Source organism: Vipera berus (assembly GCF_964194415.1).
Source record: "Vipera berus genome assembly, chromosome: 4".
NCBI classification, from domain to species: Eukaryota; Metazoa; Chordata; class Lepidosauria; order Squamata; family Viperidae; genus Vipera; species Vipera berus.
The window spans coordinates 109,677,327-109,692,342 of record NC_138206.1 but is presented as its reverse complement, the minus strand read 5'-3'; the positions used below and the strand labels follow the sequence as shown (position 1 = coordinate 109,692,342).

The 15,016-nt window shown below is 41.4% G+C and overlaps 1 protein-coding gene across 1 annotated transcript in view; it reads right to left on the bottom strand.

Annotated features, from left to right (window-relative positions):
• Positions 1–15,016, bottom strand: part of MYCBP2 (MYC binding protein 2) — a 141,309-nt gene that overhangs the window by 40,241 nt on the left and 86,052 nt on the right. The window contains exons 51-56 of the mRNA XM_081326766.1: positions 14,779–14,919; positions 11,949–12,023; positions 10,941–11,165; positions 9,894–10,026; positions 8,149–8,274; positions 1,891–2,052 (exon numbers count right to left, since the gene is read on the bottom strand). Of these exons, the coding sequence (XP_081182892.1) occupies positions 1,891–2,052; positions 8,149–8,274; positions 9,894–10,026; positions 10,941–11,165; positions 11,949–12,023; positions 14,779–14,919 (862 nt within the window). The remainder of the gene's footprint in view (positions 1–1,890; positions 2,053–8,148; positions 8,275–9,893; positions 10,027–10,940; positions 11,166–11,948; positions 12,024–14,778; positions 14,920–15,016) is intronic.

Genomic DNA, 15,016 nt, shown 5'->3' with positions numbered 1-15,016 from the left:
AATCTTAATATCGTGGCCTCAGGCAGGAAGAAGGACTATCATCAGCCAATATTTTAAGAAGATATAGCACTGGAAAGGTAAGGAAGTACCCCTGGCACTGAAGTTCTACGTGCTCTCAAGTAATTTTCTGTTACAGATGGATAGTTGACACTATAGTTCAACTTCATCTCCTCCAATAGCTCTAATAAAAGAGAACCGAGTGCAGATCTGAAGATACTCAAAGTTCCTACTTCAGATCTGCACAAGATTTTCAGATATACAATAATTAAAATCCATTGCCGTGTCTCTGTGTTGTACATTAAGAAGAGGAACAACTATCCTTTCCAAATAAATCTTTTAGAGAGAAGAGGGGAAAAAATATAATATTCTGCTCTGGGCATTGATTTCAGGCAGCCTGTTGCCATGCACCTGTAAACAACAAAATCAAGTCTATACCAAGGCAATCAGTAGATCCCCCAAAATGTTAGCTGGCTTATTAATTGCACATGTACTATTATTTTTTGGGCTGAAGGTTATTTTAAATTATCTACTGAGGAATCCAAAGGCCCAAACTTAAAGACTCCTGTCGTATCCCTTATACCTTCTCATGAAGCCAAGGAGGGCGGAAAGGATCCACATGGCTAAACATGATCCTCTACTTTCTCTTATTTGTGGATTCTCTCCTTTGTGTTATCACTCTGAAGATGCTTCCTGAGATTTATTTCCACCGTGGAGTTGGTCAACATCTTTAGAAATAATGGATGGCAAGCAGTAAACTTGGGAATTCTATGGCTCAAGAAAATTCTAACTACTCAATCTCAACAGCTAGCCCAATGACACTACTGCTGATACGGTATCTGTAGCTCCTTGAACTATATATAGGGATGTCATCTGTGGTTTCCTTTAACTACTTCAACACCAGGAACAGATATGAGGAATAGTTTGTTGAAGAAGAATGTACACAGATCCGTGTGGACTATTTAGAAACGGTCATGCTGTTTTCAAGGCTTAACACCATTGGTAAGCTGAAGTTTTTTTTTTATTTCTGTAGCGTTTCTTATTCTGAAGCTTTTCTTTTGTCGCCTTCAATGGGAGAAGGCCAGCCTGTTTCAGGATTGGCCAGGACAGTCAAATTCCTGGTGCCCCCAATTAAAGATGAAAAGGCATCAAGAATTATACCACATATTCTGTTTACAGAGAAGAACTCTTTGAAAACAGGCAAAAGTCAAAGTTTTAGTGTAGTCTTACTCTGAAGGACCAGGGCAAAATTCCTTTCTTATTAAATAGAAAAATGATTAATTAATCCTGATAAGCTTAACAAGCAACTTTTATGGATCTATTCTCAACTTTTATGGAATTCTATTGTGGAACAGAATATATCAAAATATTGGTCTGAATTTTCAGCTTAATGAAAAAAAGATCTTACATAATTTAGCAAAACTCCCACAATATTGTGAAGAAATTCAGAAAAAAAATCAATTGGTCATAATCTTTGATATCAAAATATTACTATCATTCATCAATGCTTCAGTTTAAAACCACAGCTTGGTAATAACTGCAACAAATTCATACACCAAAGTTCAAGATATAACAATACTTACGAGAAATTTCAACTGCTACAAGTATTATATGGTTTGAGAATATTTTCACTGAATTAAAACTCAGATTTATTTTTTTTACAAACACTTCTGTTAAGTATACTTTTAATGCCACAGATCATAAACAAAAGGCCAGGGCGACAATCCAGACTAATTATAGGTAAACCTCACATTTGGTTTCCATGAGATGGAAAGTCAACACAGGGGTAAAGAAAGGGGATGGTGATAAGCAGCTGATAGGCAACTCAGGCGGTGATAGCAATGGTGCAGCTTCGAAACGGACAGATGAGGCAGGAAAGGCTGACAGACTTACTCTGAAGCTGTGGCTGAGGCTGCTGGAAGGGAAGGGACTGTCCAAACACAAATGGGCTGTGGATTAGGGAAGAGGGAGGATTTGCAGCTTGATCAAAGATGGAAGGAGCTGGGAGATTAGGCCGTGACTGAATGGAATTCAATAGGGCGCTGAGTTGGTCACCTGCAGTGGGCAAAACAGTTAGAACTACCACCTGTTACCTGCAAAATGGGCACAAAACGTTCATCTGAGACCAACGAGGCCCACCATGGTCTGCCATCTTGTCATTAAGAACTAGCTTTTAACAAGGCATAGCGCAACAGGGTGATGTAGTGATTAATACATATTTGGTGGAATTATGAGCAGTTTGACCCAACCCCTCTTTTTTTTTTTTGCAAAACCAAAACATACAGAGATTACCAGAAGTGTGTTTCATAAAACAATTTCTCAACATTCTTCCTTTTGTAAGTAAGGACAAGATTGTAGCCTAACCTTGAAATAAGCCCAAATCCTATGAGTTTCTGAACAAAGGCTTTAGAATAATAAATAAATAAATAGCCAATGGGAAGAAGAAAAACAAACAAACAAATATAAATTCATTAGAATACATAAAGCAGACAATGGTGGTTCCTATTTCCCCCAAGCTACCCAATCCCATCCTGCTCCATCCCTCCTGAAGGCTCCTAAACTGTCTCTGGAGAATATCTGGAGGAGGAAGAGGAGGGTGGTATGAACCTCCTATATGCTACCGCCATATGTTATTACAGTGTTATGGTATGGCAATCGTGGTTTAATAGAGACATTTCAGGCAGATCCCTGGGATATGCAAATGACAGAGAAAGCCACCCTTTTGTGCAGCTGAGTGCAAGAGACTTCTGAAGAACTGAAGAAACTTCTTGGATGAGAAGCAAAACATTTTCAAACACCAAGAAAGTTGAATTGTCTTTTGGGGAAAAACAAACAAACCACCTTTGGGAACAATTCCATGGATAAAATCCACAATCAGAATTAAATGTCAAGCAGGAAGCTATCTGTTCACCTACAGTTAAGTCCTCTGAACTTTTATGTACCTATCTGTGACTTCATCTATTACACTAAATCATTTTATTATTGGAAGAAAATGTAATTACTTTAATGCCGATTGGCATATTTTGCATATTTCTGTTAATACTCCTTTTTATTTCTTAATTTTCAATCCAATGTAAATTGAGTTTAAAAAGGGTTTTTGGAGGAGAGATATACAAATTGTCTCCATTTGATAAATGTTTATTCAAATCTTACTTCATCATGGGGAGATTCCTGATATGGCCCATTCACCTTCTCTAGAAATACTTAAAATGTACACTAGAGAAAATATTATGTCAACCCAATGGATAAAGAGACTTCTAACAACATTGCAATACATCAAAATCACCTTTCCCTTTTATAGATGGACGATAACCAAGCAATAATCTTGCAGATTCCATAAACCCCTTCCAGGGATCTCCCATCAACAGCTAAGAAAAGATTGCCTAATGAAAAATTATTTCCCTCTTAGAAGGATCAATTATAAGAAGGTGCTGAAATCACTGCCCTGCAGTCTACTTGTGAAATGACACTTCCTCCTGTAGGTTGAAGAAATGCCATCTGAATTATTAGATGGATTAACTCAGCTATTTTCAAGAGAGGAATGCCTGAAAGACACTAGGAGTATCTTATTGGCTAGGAAAAAATGAGAACCCTTCATAAAACCGATTAGTATTCTGAAATCTCACTTGAATGGCTTAAATTTGGAGACCAAGTTACCACTATCACTTTGTGTGATCTAGGAAGAAGGAATTTAATCCAGGATAAGAATGATTAATGACTACTCCTGTGAAAACTACCCCTCCTTCGTTGCAATTCTGGATATTGTCAAGATGGAATTTTAGCCAAAGGTGCTGGTGATATTGCCTAGTTTGGTAATGAAATGTCTGCAAGCTCAGAGATCATCAAGAGGAAAAAACTATTCAGTGCTGCTGTCTTTAGGAATCCACTCATGTGAAGGGAAATGTCCTTGCCCTAACCCAGGGGTAGGCAACCTCGGCTCTTTTATGACTCATGGACTTCAACTCCCAGAATTCCTGAGTCAGCTGAGTTGAAGTCCATGAGTCATAAAAGAGCCGAGGTTGCCTACCCCTGCCCTAACCACTGAAAAATTCCAACCAAGAAGGAAAACAGGTGTGCTAGTTTTGCCTCAAAACAGAAGTGGCTAATTTGGGAAGACATCAGCCATCGGTCTGCCTAACTTATCCAAACCCTTTCCCCTTGCTGGGGAGGTATTGGAGAAGAACACATGAGTAAAATTAAGCAAGCTGGCTGGGTCTCTGAAAAGGCTCTGCAAAATCTTATCTTCTTTTCCAAAAGACAGGAAACCCCTTCATGACTTTGAGGCCTGCACATCTGTATCCCTCTGATCATCTAAAGCAGCAGTCCCCAACCGGGGACTGGTAGCAGCGGGTGGCAGGGGCAGCGGTGGGGAGGGAGAGGGGATGGTTTCCCCTGTGTGCCCGCCTGTGCAAATGGAGCTTCGCATGCTTGCACGCTGTTTGCATGGACCGGTTCTCAACGGGCCTCAGCCTGGTACTAGGTTGAGGACCGGGGTTTGGGGACCCCTGCAAATCACTGGTTCTTAGTGTTTAGCTTCATAGCTTTAGGGAGTATTATATATAATGATATACAATAGAGCAGTGGTCTTCAAACTTGGCAACTTTAAGACTTATGGATCTCCAACTCCCAAAATTCCTCAGCCAGCCAAGTTTGAAGACCCCAGTAATAATTATATACAGCAATATATATATAATAAAAGGGACAAGGTGGCTTAGTGGGTTAGGACGCTGAGCTTGTCGATCAGAAGGTCGGCAGTTTGGTGGGTCGAATCCCAAGTGCCGTGTAACAGAGTGAGCGCCTGTTACTCGTCCCAGCTTCTGCCAACCTAGCAGTTTGAAAGCACGTAAACATGCAAGTAGAAAAATAGGGACCACTACGGTGGGAAGGTAACAGCGTTCTGTGCGCCCTTGGCGTCTAGTCATGCCGGCCACATGACCACGAAGATGTCCTCGGACAAGCGCTGGCTCTTCGGCTTTGAAACGGAGATGAGCACTGGCCCCTAGAGTTAGAAACGACTAGCACGCATGTGCGGGGGAACCTTTACCTGTACCTATATATCTAATAGAGCATCATATATCTATCACTTCACTAGATTGAAATGTTCTTAGAAGCTGAGACCTTTCCAAGCTCAAGGAATGGATATTCTAGGTCCCATCTTTTTGCTGGACTAAAGGAGATGGTAAGAAGAGGGCTGAATGTTCGCACCCTGAGGAATCAGAAACAGATTTCAACCGGATCTGCAAAATTACAGTTTGTCTTTAAGGAGAACCCAGGGAGGGGTATAAACTGATTTTTCAATAAGGGGTCCTCAATGCAATGTGCCAGTTCTTCCTCCAAGAGTTTCTTGGGCAGCTATAATGATGGGATGAGGGTCATACCCTTCAAATGGCGAGAAGCTGCATCTATTTTCAGTATATTTAGGTGCAATAAGGCCAAGAATACACCAGCTGACAGGATTTTCATTTTTTTGGATGCTCAAAACAAAAATTAGGTAAGAAAAAGAAATGAGTCAAGAAGACACATAACATTAATGGACACCCAGTGAAAAAATACCCTGGATAAGTCCAGCAAAAAAATAAAAATAAAAACCCCAGATATTATGGATTAGTGTAATGGCAAGAACCATCTGCTTAAATATTTCCAGGAAAGTGGACCATGAATTTTGGGTGTTTATTATACAGAAAATAGGAAAACATTTTAAAAATAAGCTTTTTAATATTTTGGTCTAAGTTCACAATGTCCAGCTATTCCTACAAAGCAGTAACACCGGATTTAAAGAGAAAAAAAAACCTGGCTAGCATAGAATCCACTAGAAGATAAATTTCTAGCTATAGAAAAATTACATTTATGCTCCAGCAAACATTCTGCTCATTTCACCTTTACTCATTTTAAATTCTGTGCTCTCAAGCTATATACTACATTCATGGGCACTGGATATGCTACTCTGATTTTATAAATCTAGCTACTAAAAATGGCCTAAGGCAGAGGTCCCCAACCTTTTGGGCACCAAGGACTGGTTACATGGAGAGGTTTTTCCGCGGACCGGAGGGGGCATGGTTTTGTGTGCTGCTTGCATCCCGCAGATGGGGCTTTGCTTCTTTGTGCAGTCCAGTTGCTGGCATGCCACGGCCCGGTACCGGTCCACGGACCGAGGGTTGGGGACCCCTGGCCTAAGGTACGTCAATACCATTAGTCACTAATACGTGGCAAATGGATAGAATTATGTGTTTATTGTGTTCTGGAGATAACGGGATGAAGCTTTTTAAACTTTTAATTTTCATTACAAAACAGTGAACTACCTGAGTCAGGCCTTAAAATGCCCCCTTTTGCCAGAGTCTTCCTGAACTACTGGCAGAACAGATACCACTGGCCTTGGAGCTCTGGAATTGTGGTACTCAAAGTCAGCAGCTCAGGGAAGAGCCATCCACAAGTGCAGAGAGGGAGGTCTGCCTCTTCCACGCAAAAGTATTTTCCCCAGAAATCATAATCCATCAGTCGAGGATTGGGAATGCTTGCCATTCATCTCATAGGACAGAGTAATTAATTAATTAATTAATTAATTCACATCTAGCAAACGTCTCGAGAGGGAAAATGTTCAAATATTCAGATTGTCAAAAACAATTTAGGCTGGGAAGCAGAAGAAGAATCTGTCGAAGGAACTGAATTTTAAATTTATGGTCTTCATTTATGGTTGCCATGTTTTCTATGGCATTTTTGTTGAATGACTGTAAGTCGCCTGGCATCGCTTCAGTGAGATGGGCAGCACAGAAGTTAAATAAATAAATAAATGAGTAAATAAGTAAGTAAGTAAGTAAATAAAATAAAATAAAAAGCTCAATGTTCTAGGTGATTTTCCTGTTAAGACTCTCCTCCAAGAAAGAAGGAAGAGTGCTCTTCCGCTTTGATTTAGTCATTGGAGTCAAGACTATCTATCATCTATCTATCTATCTATCTATCTATCTATCTATCTATCTATCTATCTATCTATCTATCTATCTATCTATCTATCTATCTACCTACCTACCTACCTACCTACCTACCGTACATACATACCTATCTATCCTTAAGACTACATACCTTGTTTCCTGAAGAAGCTGAGGGAAGCATACAGAATACTCCTTCCTCTGGGTTTTCCCTATAACACTAATCCTGTGCAATAGGTTGAGGTCAGAAAGAGACTGGCCCAGAATCCATTCAGGGAACCTCTAGGTTTTATATATAAGTTGGAAGAATACACACACACACACACACACACACACACACACACACACACACACAGTGTGTATATATACATATATACATACACATACATATATATACATAGAGCACTGAGTCAACAGGGTTTATATATATGCATACACACACATATGTACACATACACACACACACATATGTACACATACACACACACACTGAGCCAACAGGGTTTATACACACACACACACACACACACACACACACATATATATATATATATATACATATATATACATATATACATAGAGCACTGAGTCAACGGGATTTATAAATGATCTCCCCACCCCAAACACTCACTCTGATGACGCTGGCAGTGGATCAGCAAAAGCTAAGGTTATTTTAGGTTGTAAATAGTTGTTTTTATAGTTTTTATTATTTTAACCATAACCAGCTGTCTTGTTTTCATCTCGGAGTTCAAGGATTTTATACTGCTGTACAGATACACACACACACACACACACACACACACACACACACACACACAGCTTTCATATATATATATATATATATATATATATATATATATATATATATATATATATGAAAGCTAAGACTCTTCTTCTAGTTAAGCTCAGTTCCTAGTAACTGATGGACACATTCAGGTAGTTTTCAGCACAATGTTCCAGTAGTTCTAATCTACAGCCCTGACTTCTCCTGTTAATCTTCCATCTGAATACTAACCAGTTCCATCCAGTGCTGCTCAGCTTTCAGGATCGACCCTGGCCAGCTAGAGATGTGACCTAGCAAGAGTCACTGCTATCGTCATCATCCTCACACACTTTTTTTTTTTACAAAAAAACCACCCAGAGTATATTAATGCAGCCACAAGCACACAAGAAAGACGTTCGCTAGTCAAAGTAGGCACAAAGGAAAAGATCTTGGGGCAGGGTTTACCTTTGTGGTTACCAAGTCCATAGTCAAATCCTTGCTCGTTACTGCAGCTTGTCCCTCTGTGGAAAGTTTGCAGGGAGAAGGGGCTCGGTGGAGGAGTCTGGCCGTTCTGATCAACAAGAACTTGCTCTGTTTAAACAAACAAACAAAAAAAATTAAGCCGAAAAAAAGAGAAGGAAAAACAAAAAAACCAGAACCCAAGGCTGATTTAGACAGAATTGATCCTGTGTCAGCAGGGAATGCTGGCATCGAAGGAAACTTGTAATAATACTTTATGCAATGCAAATAATACTTTGAATTTTTGGCCAAGTGTGATTAGATACACAAGGGATTTGTCTCCGGTACAGAAGCTTTTAGTGTACATGCAAAGCAATAGAGTAATAATAATCATAATAATGATACCAATAAGAGGGAGTGAGATTTCTGCCCTGCTAGGATACCAAAAGCCACATGGGTGCTCCAAGGGTCTGCAGGACACCTGAGGAAGGAACATCTCCTAGGCACGATACAGGAAATGACATCAGCAGTCTAAATCTCTTCTCCCCAAGACAGCAGTTGATTCTGGGATTTCTGGCTAATCCCTTTTGACACATCCCTGACCAAAGGCAGACTGCACCAAGGGCAAAGCACCCACGTCTCAGCAACTGTGCAGCAGAGGATGCTCTATTACTTTATGTTTCCTTTCCCCTTCTTTCCCTTCCTTTTCTCCTCCTTCCCTTCTCTTGAAACTGAGCTGTCCTTCAGGCCTAAATTCAAGTCCTCTTTTGCTGGCTGTTTCCCCAAACCGTAGTGCCCCTCCTATGGAAGGTGTGGGAATGTATTCTGAAATCATTTCTGTACAGGTAGTCCTCGACTTAACGACCGCAATTGAGCCCCACCTTTCTCTTGCTAAGCGAGACAGTCCTCGACTTAACGACCACAATTGAGCCCAACCTTTCTCTTGCTAAGCGAGACAGTCCTCGACTTAAAGACCGCAATTGAGCCCAACCTTTCCCTTGCTAAGCGAGACAGTTTTTCAGCTGAGTCTTACCCCATTTTACGGCCTTTCTTGCCCCAGCTGTTAAGTGAATGGCTGCAGCTGTGAAATGAGCCACCAGGTTGTCAAGTGAATGTTGGCCTCCCCACTGACTTTGCCAGGCAGGAGGTCGCAAATGGTGATCATGTGACCTTGGGACACAGCAACGGCCATAAATAGGAGCCAGCTGCCAAGCGTCGGAATGTTGATCACGTGACCCCGGGGCAGGGGTAGGCAACCTTGGCTCTTTTATGACTCGTGGACTTCAACTCCCAGCATTCCTGAGTCAGCATGGGGGAAACTATGGCCCCTTCATGACTTGTGGACTTCAACTCCCAGAATTCCTGAGCCAGCATAACTCAGCATGGAAACCTCTCCCTTTCCCCTCAGCATGGCTGGCTCAGGAACTCTGGGAGTTGAAGTCCACGAGTCATAAAAGAGCCGAGGTTGCCTACCCGTGCCCTGGGGGATGCTGCCAACGGTCGTAAGCGTGAAAAACGGCCCTAAGTCACCTTTTTTTTCACTGCCGTTGTAATTTGAGCATTTGAATGGCTGTAAGTCAAGGACTGGCCTGTAAATGCTACACACGTGCACATGTGTAGGCCACCCACTGACATACACCCCCCTCACCCCACCACACACATAGAGCCTTCTTGTTACAAAATAGTTCGCGGTCCTCTTGGGATTGCGTGCCCTCGAAAGAGACAGCTTCGCAAAAAATGGGGGCACTTGCCATCTTCGTGACGGAGATACTGGTTCCCGCCTCTGTCTCTAGCCAAGGACCAGGCCTCCCCATCGTCACTTTCGCAAAACTCAACCATGCTGTTCTTGTCCATCCGCACCCAGGTCCCTTCGGAATTGGTCACCTGGTGTGCACAGACACAGGAAGAAGGTCAGGTTTAATTGGCTTTTCGCTCCTGATCGTGAGTGGCAGCACAATGATTCCTCGCATGAAAAAAAAAAAGAGTTTTATTTTCTGGTCAGAGAAAAGCAGCACCCACATATATTATATCTCAGTTATTTTTCAAAGAATAAAGAAGAATAAAGACAATGGCATGCGTTCATAGAAAGCTTTGAGATTAGGGTTTTTTGAACAGATTACACTGAGGTCAGTTCAGAAGACGGGGAAAAAAAGAAGAATCAGGTAATCTAGAAAGCGCTGTGGCAGTTCTGATTTCATTTCATTTCATTTGTGAAAGCTTGAAACAGAGAAAAGCCTGGAAAAAAAGGATTCTTAGGTATTCACAAAGCGCTATCATAACCTGGATGCTCTTTGGGAAAAAAAAATAGCATGACACACTACATCCTCAAGCCCGTTGCAAGAGAAGAGGACCAAAGCATGCAAAAGTTGCATCATTTCCAAGAAGTCAGATAGATAATTTTTGTGGCACCCCAACAATAATTCATTAGCAAAGTTTGCAAGAGAACTTACTTGAAGAGGACCAAAGCATGCAAAAGTTGCATCATTTCCAAGAAGTCAGATAGATAATTTTTGTGGCACCCCAACAATAATTCATTAGCAAAGTTTGCAAGAGAACTTGCTGTTTTTTTAAAATGAATTAACTCTGTTCTAAAAAGAAATGTCTTGAGAAAAACAGCAGCTGAATTAACAGGGGTGGAGGGGACAGTGGGGAATGACAAAACTCTACAAAGTTAACCCTTGGCAACCCGGGGGAGGAAAAGCAAAGGCTGGGAAAGAGAGCAGTTTTTGCTTAAGGACATCTGATTTGCAAGCCAGTATCTATGAAGGGTAAGAAGGGAAATTCCAGGAGAGTCCTACCTCGCCCACTGCCTTGACTCTGTTTCCCAGAACTAACATTCCAATGGGGATACCTCTAAGGTTGGGACAGCTTCGGACGTTGTGACCTGACGGGCCAGTCTTCACTACCTTATACAGTCCAGGCCCACCACGAAGGAATGGCGCATCTGGCTCCTGCATGATTGCTTCCTGAGGACAGGGTGAGTTGGGGTCTTTGAAAAAGTCCTCTGCATTAGATCTAGACTCCTGAAAATTTTGGAACACAACAAAAAAAAACAACAAAAAAACAAAAACAAAAAACAAACAAAAACCAGAACAACCTGTTAATAATGCCCTTGTAAGTTTTCAGCTCTACCCTCTTCTTATAAACTGCCACAACTAAGGCCCACGCTAAAAGTGGATCGCACGGGTTAATTTCCTTACAAAATGGGGGACATGATCTGGCCGTTCCGCCTGAATTACCTCTGTACGCAAAACATGTGAACCCTCTGCGATGAATAAAGCAAATGCTCCTCCTCCATTCCCGAAAGGGAAAAAAAAAAACACCACTCGCGGAAGACTGAAAGCACAACGCTGTGAGCTGGCAAAAAGCATTCACATAGGAATGCAGAATCTGGAAGGGACAGGAGAGCTGGGGGTGGTGCAGGCAATGGGCTGAGATAGGCAAGGACTTTATCTGGGACTCTGGGCGTCAAACGAGGACCTAGTACAGAATTCCAATCGGCGCTAACTTGGTTTCTAAAAGAAGAAGTGTAATGCTATTCTTTACTTTTGATCTTTGAAGGCCCATCCAGAAATCCAACCCAATGTCCTGGGGTCCATCTCAATTCCTTCAGGACATTGGTGCGAGAACCTAACCAATCTAAGTTAAGCGTAAGCATGCACCACGTGGTTGGTCCTGTCCTCAGTAGGTGTCCAACAGAAGAGGGTTTCTGAGGACAAAGAATCTGGCATCCCCCAGATGGATGCCTCTTTCTTTGCCTCAACTACAGCGGAAGACAGAAGTTCGGAAAATGTCAGAAGGCTCACCTGAGGGGGGAAAGGTTTAGAAGTCCATGGATACAAGTCCAAATCCCTGTCTCCTTGGCTAGTATTAAAGATACTCTATGTAAAGTTTAAGACAGACAAGTATCAATAGAGAATTCAACAAGGTTCACAACAGTAGAAGAAATCAAGAGACAAATGCAATTTTCTGTTTTGGTTCCCCCCACCCCTCTCTCTCTCTATTTCTGTGTCCTTGTAACCATCCTCTTTTTGTTTGTTTGTTTCAAAAAAAATATGGAACTTTTGTTAGCTGATGTACCCACGGGAGGAATCTCTCTTGTCAAATGAACCGTTTAGGCTGCCCACTTTAAAGGCTGATGTAGTGTGTCATGCCATTCACCAAACAGGAAAAGCCCTTTAGACAGCTGCACGAGGGCTTTCCCACTTGAAGGAAAGGACCAGACTTATCACAAATCAGATGAAAGCGATACGAAAGTCAGTCTCTGCCACTTTGGGACCACTTTATTGAACGAGGCCTGGGAAACCAGGGATAAAAACTGGAGGTGGACGTTTCAGCCACCTATTTGTAACGAGAAATGTTTGTTTTAAAATGTTTGTTTTAAAATGTTTGTTTTAAAATGTTTGTTTTAAAATGAAGCGACTATATAAAAATCCCATCCAAGGTTTTTTCCGCATTTACTGCAGGATGATGATGATGATGATGTATACGCTCATTGATCTGAATGATACCGTCTATTTTAAAGTGAACAAAACTAGTTTTTTTTTATACTGTTTGCCACGCTGTAGGAAAACACAGAGCTGCAGAAATGTCCTCCAAAGACATCAAAGGGAAAACAAGGCAAATGGGTTCAGGTCAGAGAGGTTTCAAAGGCCTCTCATTCTCAGGTACAAATCAGGTGGTGGACGATGCCATATTGGCCCTCAGAGGGGACAGTGAAATGGAGAGAGGCTACGTTTGTGCATATCAAAAATAAACTCATTAGAAAAGAAATTGTCTGCCTTGAAAAAAAAATCAGATTAATTGTTTAAACTGAATGAGAGGGTGCACTGCAGATTTAAACAAATATTCGTCACTGATGGATTTTGCAAAGAAAAACATGAAAATGGTGTTAAGTGGGCAAGAAGCATGTCAACTGGACAACTGAATATTCAAAATGAATGCATTTGTTTGCTCCATATTAGCGTAACAACTTTTCTAAGCATGGAAATCTACGGTACAACGGCTCCCAGGAATAGTTAGCCCTTTTAAATATTTGCCTGCCATTTTCTATTTTCATGGGGGGGGAGGGGGGGAGAATAACTAGAACCAAACAGAATCAAAGTACGGACCAAGCTCTAGAATTTTATAACTTTTCAGTCGCACGTTCTCTTAGCATCTCAGAAATGGGATTTTAATCATATTAGTCTTCAAAACAGCCAAGCTGCAGGACCACACTTTTCGAAGTTACCCTAGCATTCATTAGCTCACCAAAAACTTTTTCTAAAAAAATAAAAATCAACCAAACCAAACAAAAAAAAAATAAAAAACAAAAATCAAACAAACCCGTGCATACCTTAATTATATATAAAAATGAGTATTTTATACTTTTACAAAACTCGGCTGCAGAATGCGTATATTTTCTGGATTCAATCACCAGTTTCAAAGTCAACCTTTGTACCAAGTTTACTGAGCTAGAGCAGGAGGAGAACCCTTTGTGTTCCATTCATTTCCTGGGCCCTTTTAACACCTTCCTCTCCCCAAAGCCTTGGAAATCCTGCATTTCCCACAACCTGAGGCGAACTTCCTAGTTTAAGAGGTCCACGAAAATGATTTTTTAAAAAAATGGAAAAAAAGGTGGTGGTAGTGGTGGTGGTGGTGTGGAAACCAGAAAACCCAAAACTGATTCTCAAAATGAATCTGATTAAGCAACGTGCATTTCTGGAGCCTTGTTCCCATCTGTCTTATCATCTTGCCCCCCCCCTTCTACCGAAAAACGAGTGGGAGGGGAGGACAGTCCCGAATAGCTAACTCTTTTTAATTTCTGGTTGGTGTGCTTGCGGCATTAAAATTCGTGCTGAGTCCCTCCAACTTAGCTCCAGCAAATAACCTCTCTTCCATGCTCCTTTGGAGGCTGCAGGCAAACTCTGCCTGACCCAGCTACAGCACAGAAACCTCTCACTAGCGTTATACTAATTGCAAGCCAGCCAGCTTGAGCACATTTAAAAGACCACACTCTTAAATTCTGGGGGGGGAAAGAAATTTGGGATATCTCCTATGTTTCTCACGTCTGTTTTATTAATTACGATAAAGGTAAAGGTTCCCCCGCACATGCGTGCTAGTCGTTTCCAACTCTAAGGGCCGGTGCTCATCTCCGTTTCAAAGCCAAAGAGGACTTTGTCTGAGGACGTCTTTGTCTGAGGACGCTTGTCTGAGGACGTCTCCGTGGTCATGTGGCTGGCATGACTAGACGCCAAAGGTGCGCGGAACGCTGTTACCTTCCCACCGTAGTGGTCCCTTAAAGAAAACTTAAGTCCAGCAGTCAACTAAGAAAGCAATAAATATTTTCAATACTGTCCAACTCTCTTGGAACTCATTGCCCCATCTAGCTAAGCAGAATTCGTGGTATGGGTTGATCAAACGTATGATACCCGATCACATTGTAGCCCTAACTGGCACAAAGCAGAATTTCTCTCTAGCCACTGCATCCTGGGAGTGATGCAGAATTAATTGCAGTAGCTCTTTATTTTATTTTATTTTCTATACTCAACTGTCTTAATTACATCTACATGAAATGGATGGAAGGTGCCAATTGCTAGGGAAAAACAAAACAAAACCCTAAGCCTTATGGTTTCTTCAGGGTTGCCATTTACTTACATCAACAGGGACCAAGAGACTCTTGCCAAGGTGCTGATTAAAAGAAAGGCACCAGGCTTCAGTATAACCATTCAGATTTGGAACATATTTCCGTATCGTCTCCTCGTTCAGTCGTAACCACACTCCATCGTCATTGTGGATCTGTGAAGAAGAACCCAAGATAAATGACTTGGGCAAAAAAAATGTGCATAAAAATTTAAGTTTAAAAATTGGTCTGAAGAAACAAGTATAAATTACA